The sequence below is a fragment of the Dreissena polymorpha genome, chromosome 7 (assembly GCF_020536995.1).
Source record: "Dreissena polymorpha isolate Duluth1 chromosome 7, UMN_Dpol_1.0, whole genome shotgun sequence".
In the NCBI taxonomy this organism is placed as follows: Eukaryota; Metazoa; Mollusca; class Bivalvia; order Myida; family Dreissenidae; genus Dreissena; species Dreissena polymorpha.
The window spans coordinates 67987207-68004377 of record NC_068361.1 but is presented as its reverse complement, the minus strand read 5'-3'; the positions used below and the strand labels follow the sequence as shown (position 1 = coordinate 68004377).

At 37.1% G+C, this 17171-nt stretch overlaps 1 protein-coding gene across 1 annotated transcript in view; it reads left to right on the top strand.

The window, feature by feature from the left end:
• Window positions 1-15469, top strand: part of LOC127837520 (uncharacterized) — a 50771-nt gene extending 35302 nt beyond the window's left edge. The window contains exon 4 of the mRNA XM_052364675.1: window positions 8929-15469. Coding sequence (XP_052220635.1) covers window positions 8929-13339 — 4411 coding nt within the window. The 3' untranslated portion in view covers window positions 13340-15469. The remainder of the gene's footprint in view (window positions 1-8928) is intronic.
• Window positions 15470-17171: the final 1702 nt, after the last annotated feature.

Genomic DNA, 17171 nt, shown 5'->3' with positions numbered 1-17171 from the left:
TGCGAAAATAATCTTGTAGTGAAAACTAATTGACCCGAGACCTTATCTGGAGCTCTGAGGTTAAACATAGAATTAATATGATTTGATTGTTTTTCTCATATAAAACTCTGTATTTAATGTTCTTTAAGTATGTTAGTTGTACTTGTTCAATACTTATTACCCCAGCAAAATTTATAAAAACAAATATTTTATCTAAATATTGATGTTATACCCTATCTTCACATACAAGTTTGTAACATGTATTGACTGTTCAGTTACTGGTTTTGTCAATGGTAAAGTCTCATTACATAGTGTTGTTGTTTTTATGCCCCCGTTATGGTGGCATATAGCAGTCACACTGTCCGTACGGCAATCCATTCGCCACAGGTTTTTTAAGCTAGGCTTTAAGATATTGAACTTATTTTTGTTACTGGTAATGTGAGTCTATCTACATGACCTAAAGAAAAAGTGTAAAATTCGCTCCATTCCATACATTTTTGATGAAGATAAAAACCTTGAACTGATATAAATTTTTGCCAAGAAAAGCAATAAGCTATAAAGGGAGATAATTTTTATTTTTCATTTGGTAGGTACAATGTCTATTTTTATGCCCCGGGTAGAGTGGCATATAGCAGTCCCACTGTCCATCCGTCTGTCTGTCTGTCTGGCGTTATATTTTCTGGAGTGTTTTGACACAACGTTTTCAGATATTCAGCTGATTTTTGGTATGTGAGTTAAACTACATGACACACAGATGAAGTGTAAAATTCGTTCTGGTCCATTTTGGTTTTTGACGAAGATACTGGCCTTGGACTGATCTAAAACAATCCAAGTGATGCCATACGCTTTAGAGAGAGATCTTTTTTTGTTTTATTTGGCAGGTACAATGTCTTTTTTGACAAGGGAAGCAATATTTTTTAAGGGATATAATCCAAGGTAGGAGTTATATTAATAGAATGAAAAAGGCATGGAGATATGAAACTAAAGTGAATATAGAAGTTATCTCTATAATAACTCTTTTCCAGTTTTTTTGAAAGAAAGCTTTCACATATTGAGCTGATTTTTGGTATGTTAGTCTACATACATGACCCACAGATGAAGTGTGAAATTTGTTTCAGTCCAGTTACAGTATTTTAGGCAAAGTTATGGGCCTTGAACTTAGAAATTTTCTCTATATCAACAGTTTTCCAGAGATTTTTAGCTCGACTATTATATATGAAATATTTATAGTGGAGCTATCCTACTCACGTCGGCGTTGCCTTTTGCATGAGCGTGCAAATGTTAAAGTTTGCGTACTACCCCAAATATTTCCAATGTCCCTTGACATTATTGCTTTCATATTTTGCATACTTGTTAACCATCTTGACCCCAACCTATAAATAAGAGCAGACAACTGTATCAAGCATTTTGACAGAATTATGGCCCCTTTTATACTTAGAATATGCATATTATTGATAAATCGATGTTAAAGTTTGCGTACCACCCCAAATATTTCTTGTGTCCCTTGACATATTGCTTTCATATTTTGCATACTTGTTTATCAACATGACCCCAACCTATAAACAAGAGCAGACAACTGTATCAAGCATTTTGACAGAATTATGACCCCTTTTATACTTAGAATATGCATGTTATTGATAGTTCTATGTTAAAGTTTGAAAAAAAACAACACTTACCTGACATACCACAATGCCAAACCATCTCTCACACCCCCCCCCCCCCCAAAAAAAAACACACTTTTTTTTCTTATTTTGAAAGATCATCTATTAAATGATCGCACACCCACATTATACCCCCCCCCCCCCCCCCCCCCACCCCGAAAAAAAAATTAATAATTTTTGTTTCTTATTTTTGAAAGATCATCTATTCAATGATCACACACCCATCCCCCCTCCCCTTTCCATGATGGCTTACGTTATACTGTCAAGCACTCGAATAGTTGAGCGCGCTGTCCTCTGACAGCTCTTGTTTAAAGGGGCTTTTTCCTATTTTGGTTTATTAAAAAAAAAATTTTTTTAATTGTTTCAGATTTGCAGACTTTTGTTGTAGTTATTACTTTTTAATTAATTTCCATTATATGCATCTTATAACGATTTAAAAACCTGAAAATTATAAGAAGTTGACGCAAAACGATTGAATAATTTATAGAGTTCTGTTGTTGTTGTGATTTTTTGGGATACTATGAGAATTGCTTTTATAGGGTCTAAAATACATCACTCATTGTATGAGCACATGATGGCTGATTGGTCTATGCGATAGACTTTTACTCCAGGGGCAGTGGTTTGAACCCAGTTGAGAGTTACTTTTTAGCTCGACTATTATATAAATTACAAAATATACATTTATATAGTGGAGCTATCCTACTCACCCCGGCGTCGGCGTTTGCGTTGGCGTTGCTGTTAGCGTGCAAATGTTAAAGTTTGCGTACTACCCCAAATATTTTCAATATCCCTTGACATATTGCTTTCATATATTGCATACTTCTTTACCAACATGACCCCAACCTATAAACAAGAGCAGACAACTCTATCAAGCATTTTGTAATAATTATGGCCCCTTTTCCACTTAGAATATGCAGCGAATGTTTAGTTTGCGTACTACCCCAAATATTTTCAATGTCCCTTGACATATTGCTTTCATATTTTGCATACTTCTTTACCAACATGACCCCAACCTATAAACAAGAGCTACAACTCTATCAAGCATTTTGTAATAATTATGGCCCCTTTTCCACTTAGAATATGCATATTATTGATAAATCTATGTTAAAGTTTGCGTACCACCTCAAATATTTTCAATGTCCCTTGACATATTGCTTTCATATTTTGCAAACTTCTCTACCAACATGACCCCAATCTATAAACAAGAGCAGGCAACTGTATCAAGCATTTTGTAAGAATTTTGGCCCTTTTTCCATTATAATATGCATATTGCTTTAGTTACATTGCCATAACTTCTTTATTTATGATCAGATTTTATTAATACAAAACAACACTTACCTGAATACCACAATGGATTCCAACCAAACAATACCCCACGCCCCAACCCAGAATACCTGCCCCCCCCCCCCCCCCTCCGCCCCCCCCCCCCCCAAAACCCTTTTTTTATTTTTGAAAGATCATCTAATAAATGACCACACCCCGCATTATACCCCCCTATCCCCCCCCCCCCAAAAAAAAAAACATTCAAAAAAATTCCCTTTTTTATTTTTGAAAGATCGTCTAAAAAATTATTGAATATGAACAATTTCCCCATGATGGCTAACTTTACACTGTCAAGCACTTGAATAGTTGAGCGCGCTGTCCTCTGACAGCTCTTGTTTTTCTTCCATTAATTTTATTCTTGTTTTTTGATGGGGCTTTTAAGATCCAATTTTTACATTTATCATTATAAAGAATTTAATAACAAACGTCAATACATGCCAAAATCTGTGAAAGGGCCCATTTAAGCAACTCTGTAAGATATTTAGCTGATTTTTGGTATGTAAGTCCACCTACTTACAGATGAATTGTGAGTTTCGTTCGGGTTAATTGATTTTTGGCGAAGTTATTGGCCTTGGACTTGACAATTTTCCTTGAAATAGCCATTGTGCTGCTTCAAAACGCAGTAGGGTGCAGTGTGTTTCACAAACACAGGTGTTATTATCCCATGCAGTAGGTTGGCGATATTGTTTAAGCACTGTCCGTCAGTACATCTTTTGTCCGTCTGAAACACTTGTGTGTCTGGAGCCATATTATCGGAACTGCTTTGGCCGATTTCATTGAAACTTCGTTTGAGAGTGTATGGATAAGAAGTTGATGCATGTTGAAACTGGTTGCAAGTCATTTGCAAAAACGGACTTATTGCCCTTTTTTGAGTTAAAAATAAGCATACTTTTGTTTCTCAATAGGGGTGTCCTTTGACTAAAATTTGAAATCCAGAAAATTAGGGGTCTTGTTAATCATCTGTCACATGCAAGGCCCATAACACATTTAGGTCAAAGATCACATATTTGATATGTTATTAATAATTTAGCCAATTCTTCACTTCATGTCAAGGGATTCTGGAATAAGTTTTTTTTATAATTTTTCTTTTTTGTTTGGTTTTGTGTCTCAGGTAAGACTCACATCTCTAGGGTCAAGGTCAAACACTAAGATTAAATATTTTAATTTTTAGCTCACCTGAGCACAATGTGCTCATGGTGAGCTTTTGTGATCGCCTTTTGTCCGTCGTCCGTCGTCAACATTTTGCCTTTTGAACACCCTAGAGGCCACATTTATTGTTCGATCTTCATGAAACTTGGTCAGAACATTTGTCCCATCGATACCTCGACTGAGTTCGAAACTGGGTCATGTGAGGTCAAAAACTAGGTCAAAAAAAAGAAAAACCTTGTGAACACTGTAGAAGTCACATTTGATGCCCAATCTTCATGTTACTTTGTCAAAATGTTTGTCTAAATGATATGTTGGTCAAGTTCAAAAATGGTTCTGGTCCGTTGATAATCATTTCCGCCAGGGGGCGGGGCAGTATACCTTATATGGCTTAAGAGAAACCTTGTGAAACTTGGACAAAACATTGGTTCCATTGATATCTCGCAGGAGTTCGAAAATGGTCCGGATCGGTGAAAAAATATGGCCGCCAGGGGGCGGGGCAGTTTTCTCTATATGTATATATAGTGAAAATATGTGAACTTTTTTGGTCCAATCTTCATGAAAGTTGGTCAGAACATGTGTTTTCTGGTGGATATGACGGTTGAGTTCAAAAATGATATGGATCGGTAAAAAAACATGGCCGCCAGGGGGGGGGGTCATTTTCCTTATATTTAATGTATATAGTAAAAAAAAACTTGTGAACACTCTAGAAGTCACATTTTTTGCCTAATCATCATAAAATTTGTTCCTAACATCGATTATATAGATATCTCTGACAAGTTCGAAAATGGTCATGATGGGTGGAAAACCATGGCCGCCAGGGGGTGAGGCAGTTTTCTCTATATGTACATAGTGAAAACATGTTAACAGTATGTTAAAGAAAGATAACCTGTACATGCATACTTTCTAATAGTTAACTCCCTTGTTAAAACCTTGTAAACACTCTAGAGGCCACATTTATTGTCCAATCTTCATGAAATTCGGTCAGAAGATTGGTCTCAATGATATCTTGTATGAGTTCAAAAATGGTTACATTTGCTTGAAAAACATGGCTGCCAAGGGCGGCCATTTTTTCTTATATGGCTTTATATGGCTATAGTAAAACCTTGTTAACACTCTGGTGCCACATTTATTGTCCAATCTTCATGAAATTTGTTCAGAAGATTAATTGGTCTCAATGATATCTTGGATGAGTTCGAAAATGGTTACGTTTGCTTGAAAAACATGGCTTCATTAAGGGGCAGGGCTTTTTCCTTATATGGCTATAGTAAAATTTTGTTAACACTCTAGAGGTCACATTTATTGTCCTATCTACATGAAACTTGGTCAGAAGATTTATCCCAATAATATCTTGGAAGAGTTCAAACATGATGCCGGATGGTTGAAAAACATGGCCACCAAGGGGCGGGGCATTTTTCCTTATATGGCTATAGTAAAACCTTGTTAACACTCTAAGAGGCCACATTTATTTTCCGACCTTCATGAAACTTGGTCAGAAGATTTTTCCCAATGATATCTTGGATGTGTTGAAAAAAAGTTTCGGTTGCTTAAAAAACATGGCCACCAGGAGGCGAGGCATTTTTCCTTATATGGCTATATATGGCTTTAGTAAAACCTTGTTAACACTCTAGAGGCCACATTTATTGTTCAATCTTCATTAAATTTGGTCAGAAGATTGTTCTCAATGATATCTTGGATCAGTTCGAAAATGGTTACGTTTGCTTGAAAAACATGGCTGCCAAGGGACAGGGCATTTTTCCTTATATGGCTATTGTAAAATCTTGTTAACACTCTAGAGGCCACTTTTACTGTCCGATCTTCATGAAACTTGGTCAGAAGATTCATCCCAATAATATCTTGGACGAGTTCAAAAATGATGCCTGTTGGTTGAAAAACATGGCCGCCAGGGGGCGGGGCATTTTTCCTTATATGGCATGAGTAAAACCTTGTTAACACTCTAGAGGCCACATTTATTTTCCTATCTTCAGTGAAACTTGGTCAGAAGATTTGTCCCAATGATATCTTGGATGAGTTCAAAAATGGTTTCGGTTGCTTTAAAAACATGGCCACAAGGGGGCAGTGCATTTTTCCTAATATGGCTATTGCTTTATTAAAACCTTATTAACACTCTAGAGGCCACATTTATTGTCCAATCATCATGAAATTTGGTCAGACCATTTGTCCCAATGATATCTTGGATGAGTTTGAAAATGGTTCTGGTTGGTGGAAAAACATGGCTGCCAAGGGGGTGTGGCATTTTTCCTTATATAGCTATAGTAAAACCCTGTTAGAAGCCATATTTATTGTACGATCATCATGACATTTTGTCAGAAGATTTGTCCCAATGATATCTTGGAGAAGTTCGAAAATGGTTCCAGTTGCTTGAAAAACATGGGCACCAGTTGGTGGGGCATTTTTCCTTATATGGACTTATGAATCTTTATGAAACTTTGTCAGTATATTTGTTTAAATGATATCTTGGATGTGTATGAAAATGGTTTTGGTCTGTTGAAAAACGTGGCTGCCAGGGTGTTCACTAGTCATGAAAGTTGGTAAGAACATTTTGTTCTAATGACATCTTGGGCTGCACAGAACAGGTCAGTTCCTTTGAATCTCAGGTGAGCGACTTTGGGCCTCAGGCCCTCTTGTTTAATTAAATATGCCTTATTTTGGTAGGATTCTTGCATCAATCAAGGGATTTTCAAATTCCCTGATGTAATTGTTTATCGTTATCAGGCAGTGAGGCACATGCAAAGCCCATGTCCTGTAGGTTAAGATCAAGAGCCATACATTTTTTTCACACTGCATTTTAAGAGAGGTATCACTACATGTATTCCTTCCTTTAAAATATATTTGTTAAAGTTTTTTCTGGTAGATTCAATTACAAGGTGGTGGTGATTATATACAAGGTTGGCTGAATGAGGCACAACAATTGTCATTCCACAGCATCTTTTAATTACACCACCTTTTAATAGATTCCTTTGTAACTTAAACAAATTATACTTTATTTAAGATGGCAGTAGATATCAATTCAACAAATTTGCTTGTTTTTAGCACACCTGGGCACAATGTGCTCATGGTGAGCCTTTGTGATTGCTTTTTGTCCGTCATCCGTTGTGAGTTGTGCGGCGTCAACATTTGCCTTGTTAACTCTCTAGAGGCCACATTTATTGTCCAATCTAAATGAAATTTGGTCAGAAGATTGGTTTCAATGATATCTTGGATGAGTTCGAAAATGGTTACGTTTGCTTGAAAAACATGGCTGCAAAGAGGCGGGGCATTTTTCCTTATATGGCTATAGTAAAATCTTGTTAACACTCTAGAGGCCACATTTATTGTCTGATCTTCATAAAACTTGGTCAGAAGATTCATCCCAATAATTTCTTGGATGAGTGCGAAAATGATGCCGGTTGGTTGAAAAACATGGCCGCCAGGGGGCGGGGCATTTTTCATTATATTGCTTTAGTAAAACCTTGTTAACACTCTAGAGGCCACATTTATTTTTCAATCTTCATGAAACTTGCTCAGAAGATTTGTCCCACTGATATCTTGCATGAGTTCAAAAATGGTAACCTTTGCTTGAAAAACATGGCTGCCAAGGGGCGGGGCATTTTTCCTTATATGGCTATATATGGCTATAGTAAAATTTTGTTAACACTCTAGAGGCCACATTTATTGTCCAGTTTTCATGAAACTTGGTCAGAAGATTCATCCCAATAATATCTTGGACGAGTTCAAAAATGATGCCGGTTGGTTGAAAAACATGGCCACCACGGGGGCGGGGCTATTTTCCTTATATGGCTATAGTAAAACCTTAACACTCTAGAGGCCACATTTATTTTCCAATCATCATGAAACTTGGTCGGAAGATTTTTCCCAATGATATCTTGAATGAGTTCGAAAATGGTTTTGGTTGCTTTAAAATCATGGCCACCAGGGGCGGGGCATTTTTCTTATATTGCTATATATGTCTATAGTAAAACCTTGTTAACACTCTAGAGGCCACATTTATTGTCCAATCTTCATGAAATTTGGTCAGAAGATTGGTCTCAATGATATCTTGGATGAGTTCGAAAATAATTATGTTTGCTTAAAAAAAATGGCTTCCAAGGGGCGGGGCATTTTTCCTTTTATGGCTATAGTAAAATCTTGTTAACACTCTAGAGGCCACATTTACTGTCCGATCTTCATGAAACTTGGTTAAAAGATTCATCCCGATAATATCTTGGACGAGTTCAAAAATGATGCCTGTTGGTTAAAAACATGGCTGCCAGGGGGCGGGGCATTTTCCTTATATGGCTCTAGTAAAACCTTGTTAACACTCTAGAGGCCACATTTATTTTCCGATCTTCGTGAAACTTGGTCAGAAGATTTGTCCCAATAATATCTTGTTATCTCAGGTGAGCAACTTTGGGTCTTTCAGGCCCTCTTGTTTCTATAATTAAATGATGTGTTTAAGGATTGTAAAATAACATGGCACACATTTTTAACTGTATAATATGTTTTTTTTTGGTTCTAAAGAAACACTTGCCTACCTTGAAGGTTATTCTTTGAGTTCAAAAATAAAAATGCAGAATTGAATGTAAAGGCTGCCTGTCTTTGTCAAAGCCATACTTGGCGGTATTTTTCACTATCATTGATAACTTAAGTACTTTATTATGGTGAAATGCAATAGGTTAATCTTATTTCAAGTCATTTGATTAATTATATTTTATGCTGTAACTTTATCGCAAAGAACTGTTGAAAATATATATTTATAATCAGACTTGTATAGTTGTCAATTACTTGTCATTAAGTTGAAAACTTTCTGTACTTGCAGATTCTTTCAAAAGTGTTTGCTGAGGGTGAATGATGGAACATATTCATGGTCGTTGCCAAGTCCAAATATAGAGAGAAAGAGACAAGGCCTTATACAGTTGTTGCACAGTTCTGAAGACAACCCTATAGGCTGTACACACCTTTTTGACGATACTAATGACGACCCTTTGGGTCTTACTGTTACAGAGTTGGTGAACAATTTTGAAGATCACGCTGTAGGCCTTACACAGTTGGTTGATAATTCTAAAGATCACCCTGTTCACCATAGAAAGGTTTTCGATAACTCAGAAGACCTCTATGTGGAACATACAGAGATTATGAACAATCCAGAAGATAATCATGTGGACCAACCAAATATTGAAGACTATTTAGAAGGCCACCATGAAAATGCTATAGACAATCAGGAAGACCACCCTATTGGTCTTTTAAAGGATATTGGCTGTCTTGAAGGTCACCTTTTACCTCAAACAAAGGTTGTGGACAATCTGGTAGACCACCCTGTTGGCCATACAAATGTGGAGAATCCAGAAGACCACATTGCAGCCCAATCTATGACTGTGGACTATCAAGAGGACCAACCTGTACCCAAAATCAAGATTGTAGACTATCTAGAAAACCAACCTGTAGACCATACAGAGGTTGTGGACTATACAAAATATCTTCCTCTAGGGAATGCACATGTTGTGGACTTAATAGAAGACCACATTATACCCAAAACAAATGCTTTGGACAATCTAGAAGACCACCCTGTAGGCCATGCAAATGTTGTGGACATTATAGAAGACCACCCTCTAGGCCATACAAATGTTCTGGACAATATAGAAGACCACCATGTAGGCCATACAAATGTTGTGGACAATCTAGAAGACCGCCCTCTTGGCCATACAAATGTTGTGGACAATATAGCAGACCACCATTTAGGCCATACAAATGTTGTGGACAATCTAGAAGACCGCCCTGTAGGCTATACAAATGTTGTGGACAATCTAGAAGACCACCCTGTAGGCCATACAAATGTTGTGGACACTCTAGAAGACCGCCCTGTAGGCTATACAAATGTTGTGGACAATATAGAAGACCACCCTGTAGGCCATACAAATGTTGTGGACACTCTAGATGACCACCATATAGGCCATACAAATGTTGTGGACAATATAGAAGACCACCATATAGGCAATACAAATGTTGTTGAAAATCTAGAAGACCGCCCTGTAGGCTATACAAATGTTGTGGACAATCTAGAAGACCACCCTCTAGGCAATGCAAATGTTGTGGACAATATAGAAGGCCACCATGTAAGTCATACAAATGTTGTGGACAATCTCGAAGGCAGTCCTGTAGGCCATACAAATGTTGTGGACAATCTAGAAGACCGTCCTATATGCCATACACATGTTGTGGACAATCTAGAAGACCGCCCTGTAGGCAATACAAATGTTGTGGACAATCTAGAAGACCGCCCTGTTACAAATGTTGTGGACAATCTAGAAGACCACCCTGTAGGCCATATAAATGTTGTGGACAATCTAGAAGACAACCATGTAAGGCATACAAATGATGTGGACAATCAAGAAGTCCACCCTGTAGGCCATAAACATGTTGTGGACAATATAGATGACCGCCCTTTAGGTCATACAAATGTTGTGGACTATCTAGAAGACCACCCTGTAGCTCATACAAATGTTTTGGACAATCTTGAAGACCACCATGTTAATCATACAGACCACCCTGGTGATCATACAAATGTTGTGGACAATCTAGAAGACCATCCTGTAGATCATACAAATGTTGTGGACTATCAAGAAGACCACCCTGTAGACCATACAAATGCCATGGACAATCTAGAAGACTGTCCTAAAGGCCATACAAATATTGTGGACAAACTAGAAGACCGCCCTGTAAGCCATACATATGTTGTGGACAATCTAGAAGACCACCATAAACGCCATACAAATGATGTGGACAATCTAGAAGACCTCCATTTAGGCCATGCAAATGTTATGGACAATCTAGAAGACCTCCCTGTAGGCCATACATATGTTAAGGACAATCTTGAATACCTCCCTGAAGGCCATGCAATTTTTTTGGACAATCCAGAAGACCTCCCTGTAGGCCGTGCAAAGGCTCTAGACAATTTAGAAGAACTCCCTGAAGACAATACAAATGCTTTGGACAATCTAGAAGACCTTCCTGTAGACCATACAAATGCTGTGGACAATCTAGAAGACCACCCTCTAGGCCATACATATGCTGTAAATGATCTAGAAGCCAGCACTGTAGGCCATACAAAGGCTGTTGACAATCTAGAAGACCTCCCTGCAGGTCATGCAAATATTGTTAACAATCTAGAATGTCTCCCTGTAGGCCATACCAATGATGTGGACAATCTAGAAGACCTCCCTGTAGGCCTTTCAAAGGCTCTAGACAATCTTGAAGACCTTCCTGTAAGCCATGCAAAGGCTGTGGACAATCTAGTCAACGAGCCGTTAGGCCATGCAAAGGCTGTGGACAACCTAGAAAACCTTCCCGTAGGCCATGCAAAGGCAGTGGACAATCTAGAGGACCGTCCTGTAGGCCATGCAAAGGCTGTGGGCAATCTAGAAGACCTCCCTGTAGACCATACAAATGTTGTGGACAAATTAGAAGACCTGCCTGTAGGCCATGCAAAGGCCATGGAAGATATAGAAGACCACCATGTAGGCCATACAAATGCTGTGGACAATCTAGAAGGCAGCACTGTAGGCCTTTCAAAGGCTGCTGACAAACTAGAAGAACACACTGTATGCCATACAAATGTTGTGGATGATCTTGAAGACCTCCCCGTAGGTCATACAAATGTTGTAGACTCTCTAGAACTCAACCCAGTAGGCCATGCAAATGCTGTTGACTCTCCAGAAGACCACCCTGTAGGCCAATCAAATGTTTTTGACAATCCAAAAGACCACACTGTAGGCAATACACATGTTGTGGACGATCTGGAAGAGCTCAATGTAGGCCATACAAATGATGTAGACAATCTAGAAGTCCGCACTGTAGGCCATACACATGTTTTGGACAATCTAGAAGACCTCAATGTTGGCAATACAAATGTTGTGGACAATCCAGAAGGCTGCACTGTAGGCCATACACATGTTGTAGAAAATCCAGAAGGTCGCACTGTAGACCATACAAATTTAGTGGACAATCTAGAAGACCACCCTGTTGGCCATACAATGGCTGTAGACGTTCTAGAAGACCACCCTGTAGGCCATTCAAAGGCTGTAGACGATCTAGAAGACCTCCCTGTAGGCAATACACATGTTTTTGACAATCCAGAAGACCACTCTGTACCTAGTGCACTTCTTGTTTTTAAACCAGAAAACCACTCTGAAAGTTATATAAATGTTGTTGACAAAGCCGACATGGAGGTCTCCTGCATTGTCCACAACCTTTGTAATCAGCGTTACAACTTCAACTGCTGTTTAGGTCTTCGTTTTATCTTGTTCTTGCTTTTTCAAATGTTTTGTTTGGGCAATCCATACGCAGTGTTGCATAAAATTATCTTCAGCAAATTAGGAGAACATGTCACAATTCATCTATCTTTGAGTACTGGGATTGATAGCTCTGTTAGCATTGGAGGAATTGCAGTTGGTTTCTGTGACATGCAAATTTCACAGCGCTGCTACTTAAATGATCAAACATTCAGTGGGGCTTACAGTTTCGATGGTAATGCTAGTGAGTGGAGATTGCTAATACACCAGTTGTCATGCTCAGCTACAAATGTTTCTGTTACTGAAACTGGTCCCCAGTTGATTCCGTCTCAGATAGTAGAACTACAGATACAAGAATGTCAACCAGAGTCAAAAAGTGGTTATACAAACAAAATTGAAACTGGTTTTGTATCTATCCCAAACCCAGTTAACAAGACAATCAATTGCACAAAAGGAAAGCAGGTCACAATCGAATTATCAATTTACCCAAACACAGATTGTTCTGTTATCTTAAGGGATATTGAGATTGGTGCGTGTGACATGCGCATTCAACATATTTGTCACATTATTCAAGATTTTGTTGGGTTATACAATTTCATGAAAAGTGTGGGCATGAGCTGGAATTTGACCATAAACAGAGTTACATGCAATGATACCAGTATTGCAGTTAAGGTGACTGGGGGTCAGATATTGCAATTTATCAAAATAAATGTACAAGGCTGTGAAGATACCCTTTATGATGTAGACACTACAACAAGAACTCAAAATGAAGGTGAATCAATCACAAAACATGATAATGGCTTTATTATAAGTGTGGTTGTTGCAGTTGCATTTACTCTCCTCTTTTGCTTTCTTGTTGCTTGTTGTATTGTAAAAGGAAAAAACTCATTAGTTCTTCCCATGAGCTATTTGTTCAACAACAGAACTGAAATTGGTATCTAAGAAACAGCGTTTTGGAGTAGTACGTTCATTTAAAGAACACACTAGTTTAAGCTTTTAAATAGTTATTTTACCAAATGATTTGTGTTAAACGTTTATATATTTTTTTACCCCTTGGTCTAACTTTAACAAGTTTTAATTGTTATGCCCCCGGATTGAATGATGGGGGCTATATTGTTTTTGGCCTGTCTGTCATTCTGTCTGTCTGTCATTCTGTCCCAAAACTTTAACCTCAAAACTTTAACCTTGGTTAAAGTTTTGCGATAACTTTTGAAATATTGAAGATAGCAACTTGATATTTGGCATGCATGTGTATCTCATGGAGCTTCACATTTTGAGTGGTGAAAGGTCAAGTTCATCCTTCAAGGTCAAAGGTCAAATATATGGCTTCAAAGCGGCGCAATAAGGGGCATTGTGTTTCTGACAAACACATCTCTTGTTTTTAATAACTTGGAGATGTTGTGTCGCGAGCAGCAACCGTGTTACTAAATAAAACATACTTCATTGATAAAAAAGGATTTGTCCCTCTATAACTTTAATATTAATTGCTGGGTTTTAAAACAGCTTTTCACCAATAAGAGTTTGTATGTTTCGCGCAAGAAACCATTTGGTGACATTCAAGGTCAAGTTCAAACATTGAGGATCAAGACTTCATTCTTAAAATAGGGCTTAGTTTTTTAACAGTTACCGGTAATTGACAGATTTTAAATGTATGAGGCTGTGTGTTTTGCATAATAACTATGTAACTACCGTCTAGGCCGTACAGAGAGATCATAGGTCAAACTTTAGCTGATATCTTTTGGAAGAAAGGCTTCTTTATACTATTACTAGACCATTAATTTCAAGGATTTCAAAAAACAATTGCATACATGTTTAATTATACGAGGTTTTTTGCCAACACCGTTTTTTGCTAACACCGTTACCCTGAAGGTCATAATTAGAGATCAAGTCAATATGCAGCATTTATTGTCAAGTCTGTATGTCATTTTAAGGTGTATGCATCAGTCTCTGTCAGTGATCTCTCTAATTATCATGGTAATAGTACTTTAAATTCACTTGCTCAATTGTGGGAAAAACAATTGTCTGTATTGTTCATGTTGTCCGGAATATGTATGGAGTACTTTAAATTCACTTGCTCAATTGTGGGAAAAACAATTGTCTGTATTGTTCATGTTGTCTGGAATATGTATGGACAAGTGAAAATTAGTCAGAATTTCTTTATTTGCAAATAGCATTTTCAAAATTGAACAAGTTAGCCACTATGAGATTTACCCATCCTTGAAATAAATTCTAAATTGATGCGTTATATAAGTTTGTGTTTATAGTAATAACATATTTTAGACAACATCATTTAAAATATTCATATTTCAACGTGCTCAGCATTTTGTTAATAAATAAAATGAAAAGTTAAACACTCATTTAAAATTGTCAAAAAAATACTGACCATTATCTGTGTATTAATGTACGCATTATGTACTTTTTTATGTATGTGTGTTACACTAAAAATGTACAAGCGTTAGTGATCTTAGATAATCTTGCATATATTAGTTTGGATAATGTTTTCTGTTTATGATATCTCCTGCAAATAAATGTGTAACCAATAATATTTAGATAAGAAATATTTTTATTTTTACTAAATAATATCAAATTTACTTGAAATTTAATATGTTTTAATAAATACAAATAAAATAATGAATGTGTTACAAACTGTCTAACATTAACATTTTTGCTTGAACATTCTTTGTATATATATATGTATGTTGGCATGAAATGATTTGTATTATTAGCTTTATTTATGTAATTTATCCACCTGATATAGAATACTGTGTTTTCTTTTATTTGTCTTGTCAAGGTCATGTTTGTTATTAAAAAATCTGAAAATGACTAACATAATTTTAGATACAGACAAAATGTAAAGTACATATTTTGTATGTGCTTTTTATTAATGTTTTAATGTTACATAAGATTACCTAAAATTCAGTCTCAGATTTATCAATTAACCAACAACAAATAAGCCTAATGTGTTATCTCTGGAAAATTGCCTCACTCATTATTTTTTTCTGATATTATACTTATTTTGATTCGGTACTCTTTTGTACTATCTATTTCCCTTTCTTCTCTTTTCAAAGCTTAATAAAGGTGTCTGATATTTATTGTTTGTCTTTGTATGCTTTGACCCTGTAGTATTTGACATGTCATAAGAGCCTCACTACTGAGTTAACTGAAGGTGTAAAATACATAGTTGTTTGTTTCCACTCACCCAACTGTGGCTGATTGTTCGTACTGACCCTAAATTAAACTTCCTTTGGTTTTGGTTTTCCTGGACGAGTTTATGTTGATGTGTTTAATGTGCACACAATTAATTTTTCATTTACGAAAAGAAATGTTGCAAAGAGGTATAAGATTTTCATGATTGTATTAAAGGACCATTTTCATCAGTCTTGTACTAATAGAAATTAAGTGACTTCAACTTGATAACAAATGGGTTGAGAATTGGTAAATCAACAGTGTACAAATGTGAATAATGTTATTTACAGACTTTTAAATCCCCGAATAAAGTTTTAGGAAGCAAAGTTTAAGTCAAAAAGTGTTAAAATAATAGAGCCTTCAAGAAACTCCCTTATTCTAAGCCTTAAAGTCAAGAATATGTTGCCACTTATATAGCAATAATGAAACCCCAGAAACAGCGTCAGAAGAGAAATTCTAACCCGCAAGTCTTTTATTTAAAATAAGTGACCAATTGCAGGACAATATAAAGAAGTGAAACTCCAGCTGCTGGAGCAGTATTGAATTTTCATTAAAAACAATTAGTTGGTTTCTTAAAAAATAATAGTCATAAAAGTAAGTACCTTTTAAAGAAAACATATAAAAGCGCATATAAGTGAGACAGAGGTGCCTTAACAAAAACATGTAAACGCTAAGCGTCCCAATGGTCAACTAGGCAAACTGGCGGACCGGAAGTTTCCTCTTGAAGTTAAATTAACTGTGTCAATTAGCACCGTTTAGCATAAACCGATGCACTTCAATATGACCCTTTTCACAATAGGCCAAAATTGATAAGAAAACGCGAAAGACAAAGCCGAGATGCTCAACGACCAATTCTGCTCTGTATTCACCAAAGAAGACCTCGATAACATCCCAAAGAAAGGTTGCTCACCTCACCCATCTATGCTTAATATCCAAGTTTCAGCACAAGGAGTGACAAACTGCATTAAACGGCTGAATGTAAAAAAAAAGCAAGTGATCCAGATAAAATGCCCATCATAGCGCTGAAGGAAACGTCGGAGGAGATAACACCAATCCTACAGAACCTTTACCAACAATCACTAGATACACATGAAATACCATAAGACTGGAAGCGGGCCAATATAGTACCAATCTTTAAGAAAGGCGACCGAACAAAACCGTCAAATTACAGACCAGTTAGCCTGACTGCAGTTGTCTCAAAAATGCTTGAACACATAGTCGTCTCTCAAATAATGAAACATCTAGATGATAACAACATACTTCATGAAAATCAACATGGGTTCCGTGCTAAAAGATCGTGCGAGTCGCAATTACTAATGACAACTGACGAAATTTCCAAATATATGAATCAATGCCTCAAGGTTGATATGGCGATACTCGACTTTGCAAAAGCGTTCGACAAAGAACCTCATCGTTGACTAGCCGAAAAACGTCCTTCTACGGCATACGTAACAACACCTTGTCCTGGGTGAATAACGTCTTAAATGATCGCTTACAACAAGTTGTCATAGATGGCGAATCTTCGGACCTATCGCGGGTAACTTCAGGAGTGCCGCAGGGAACTGTCCTAGGACCAACATTATTTCTT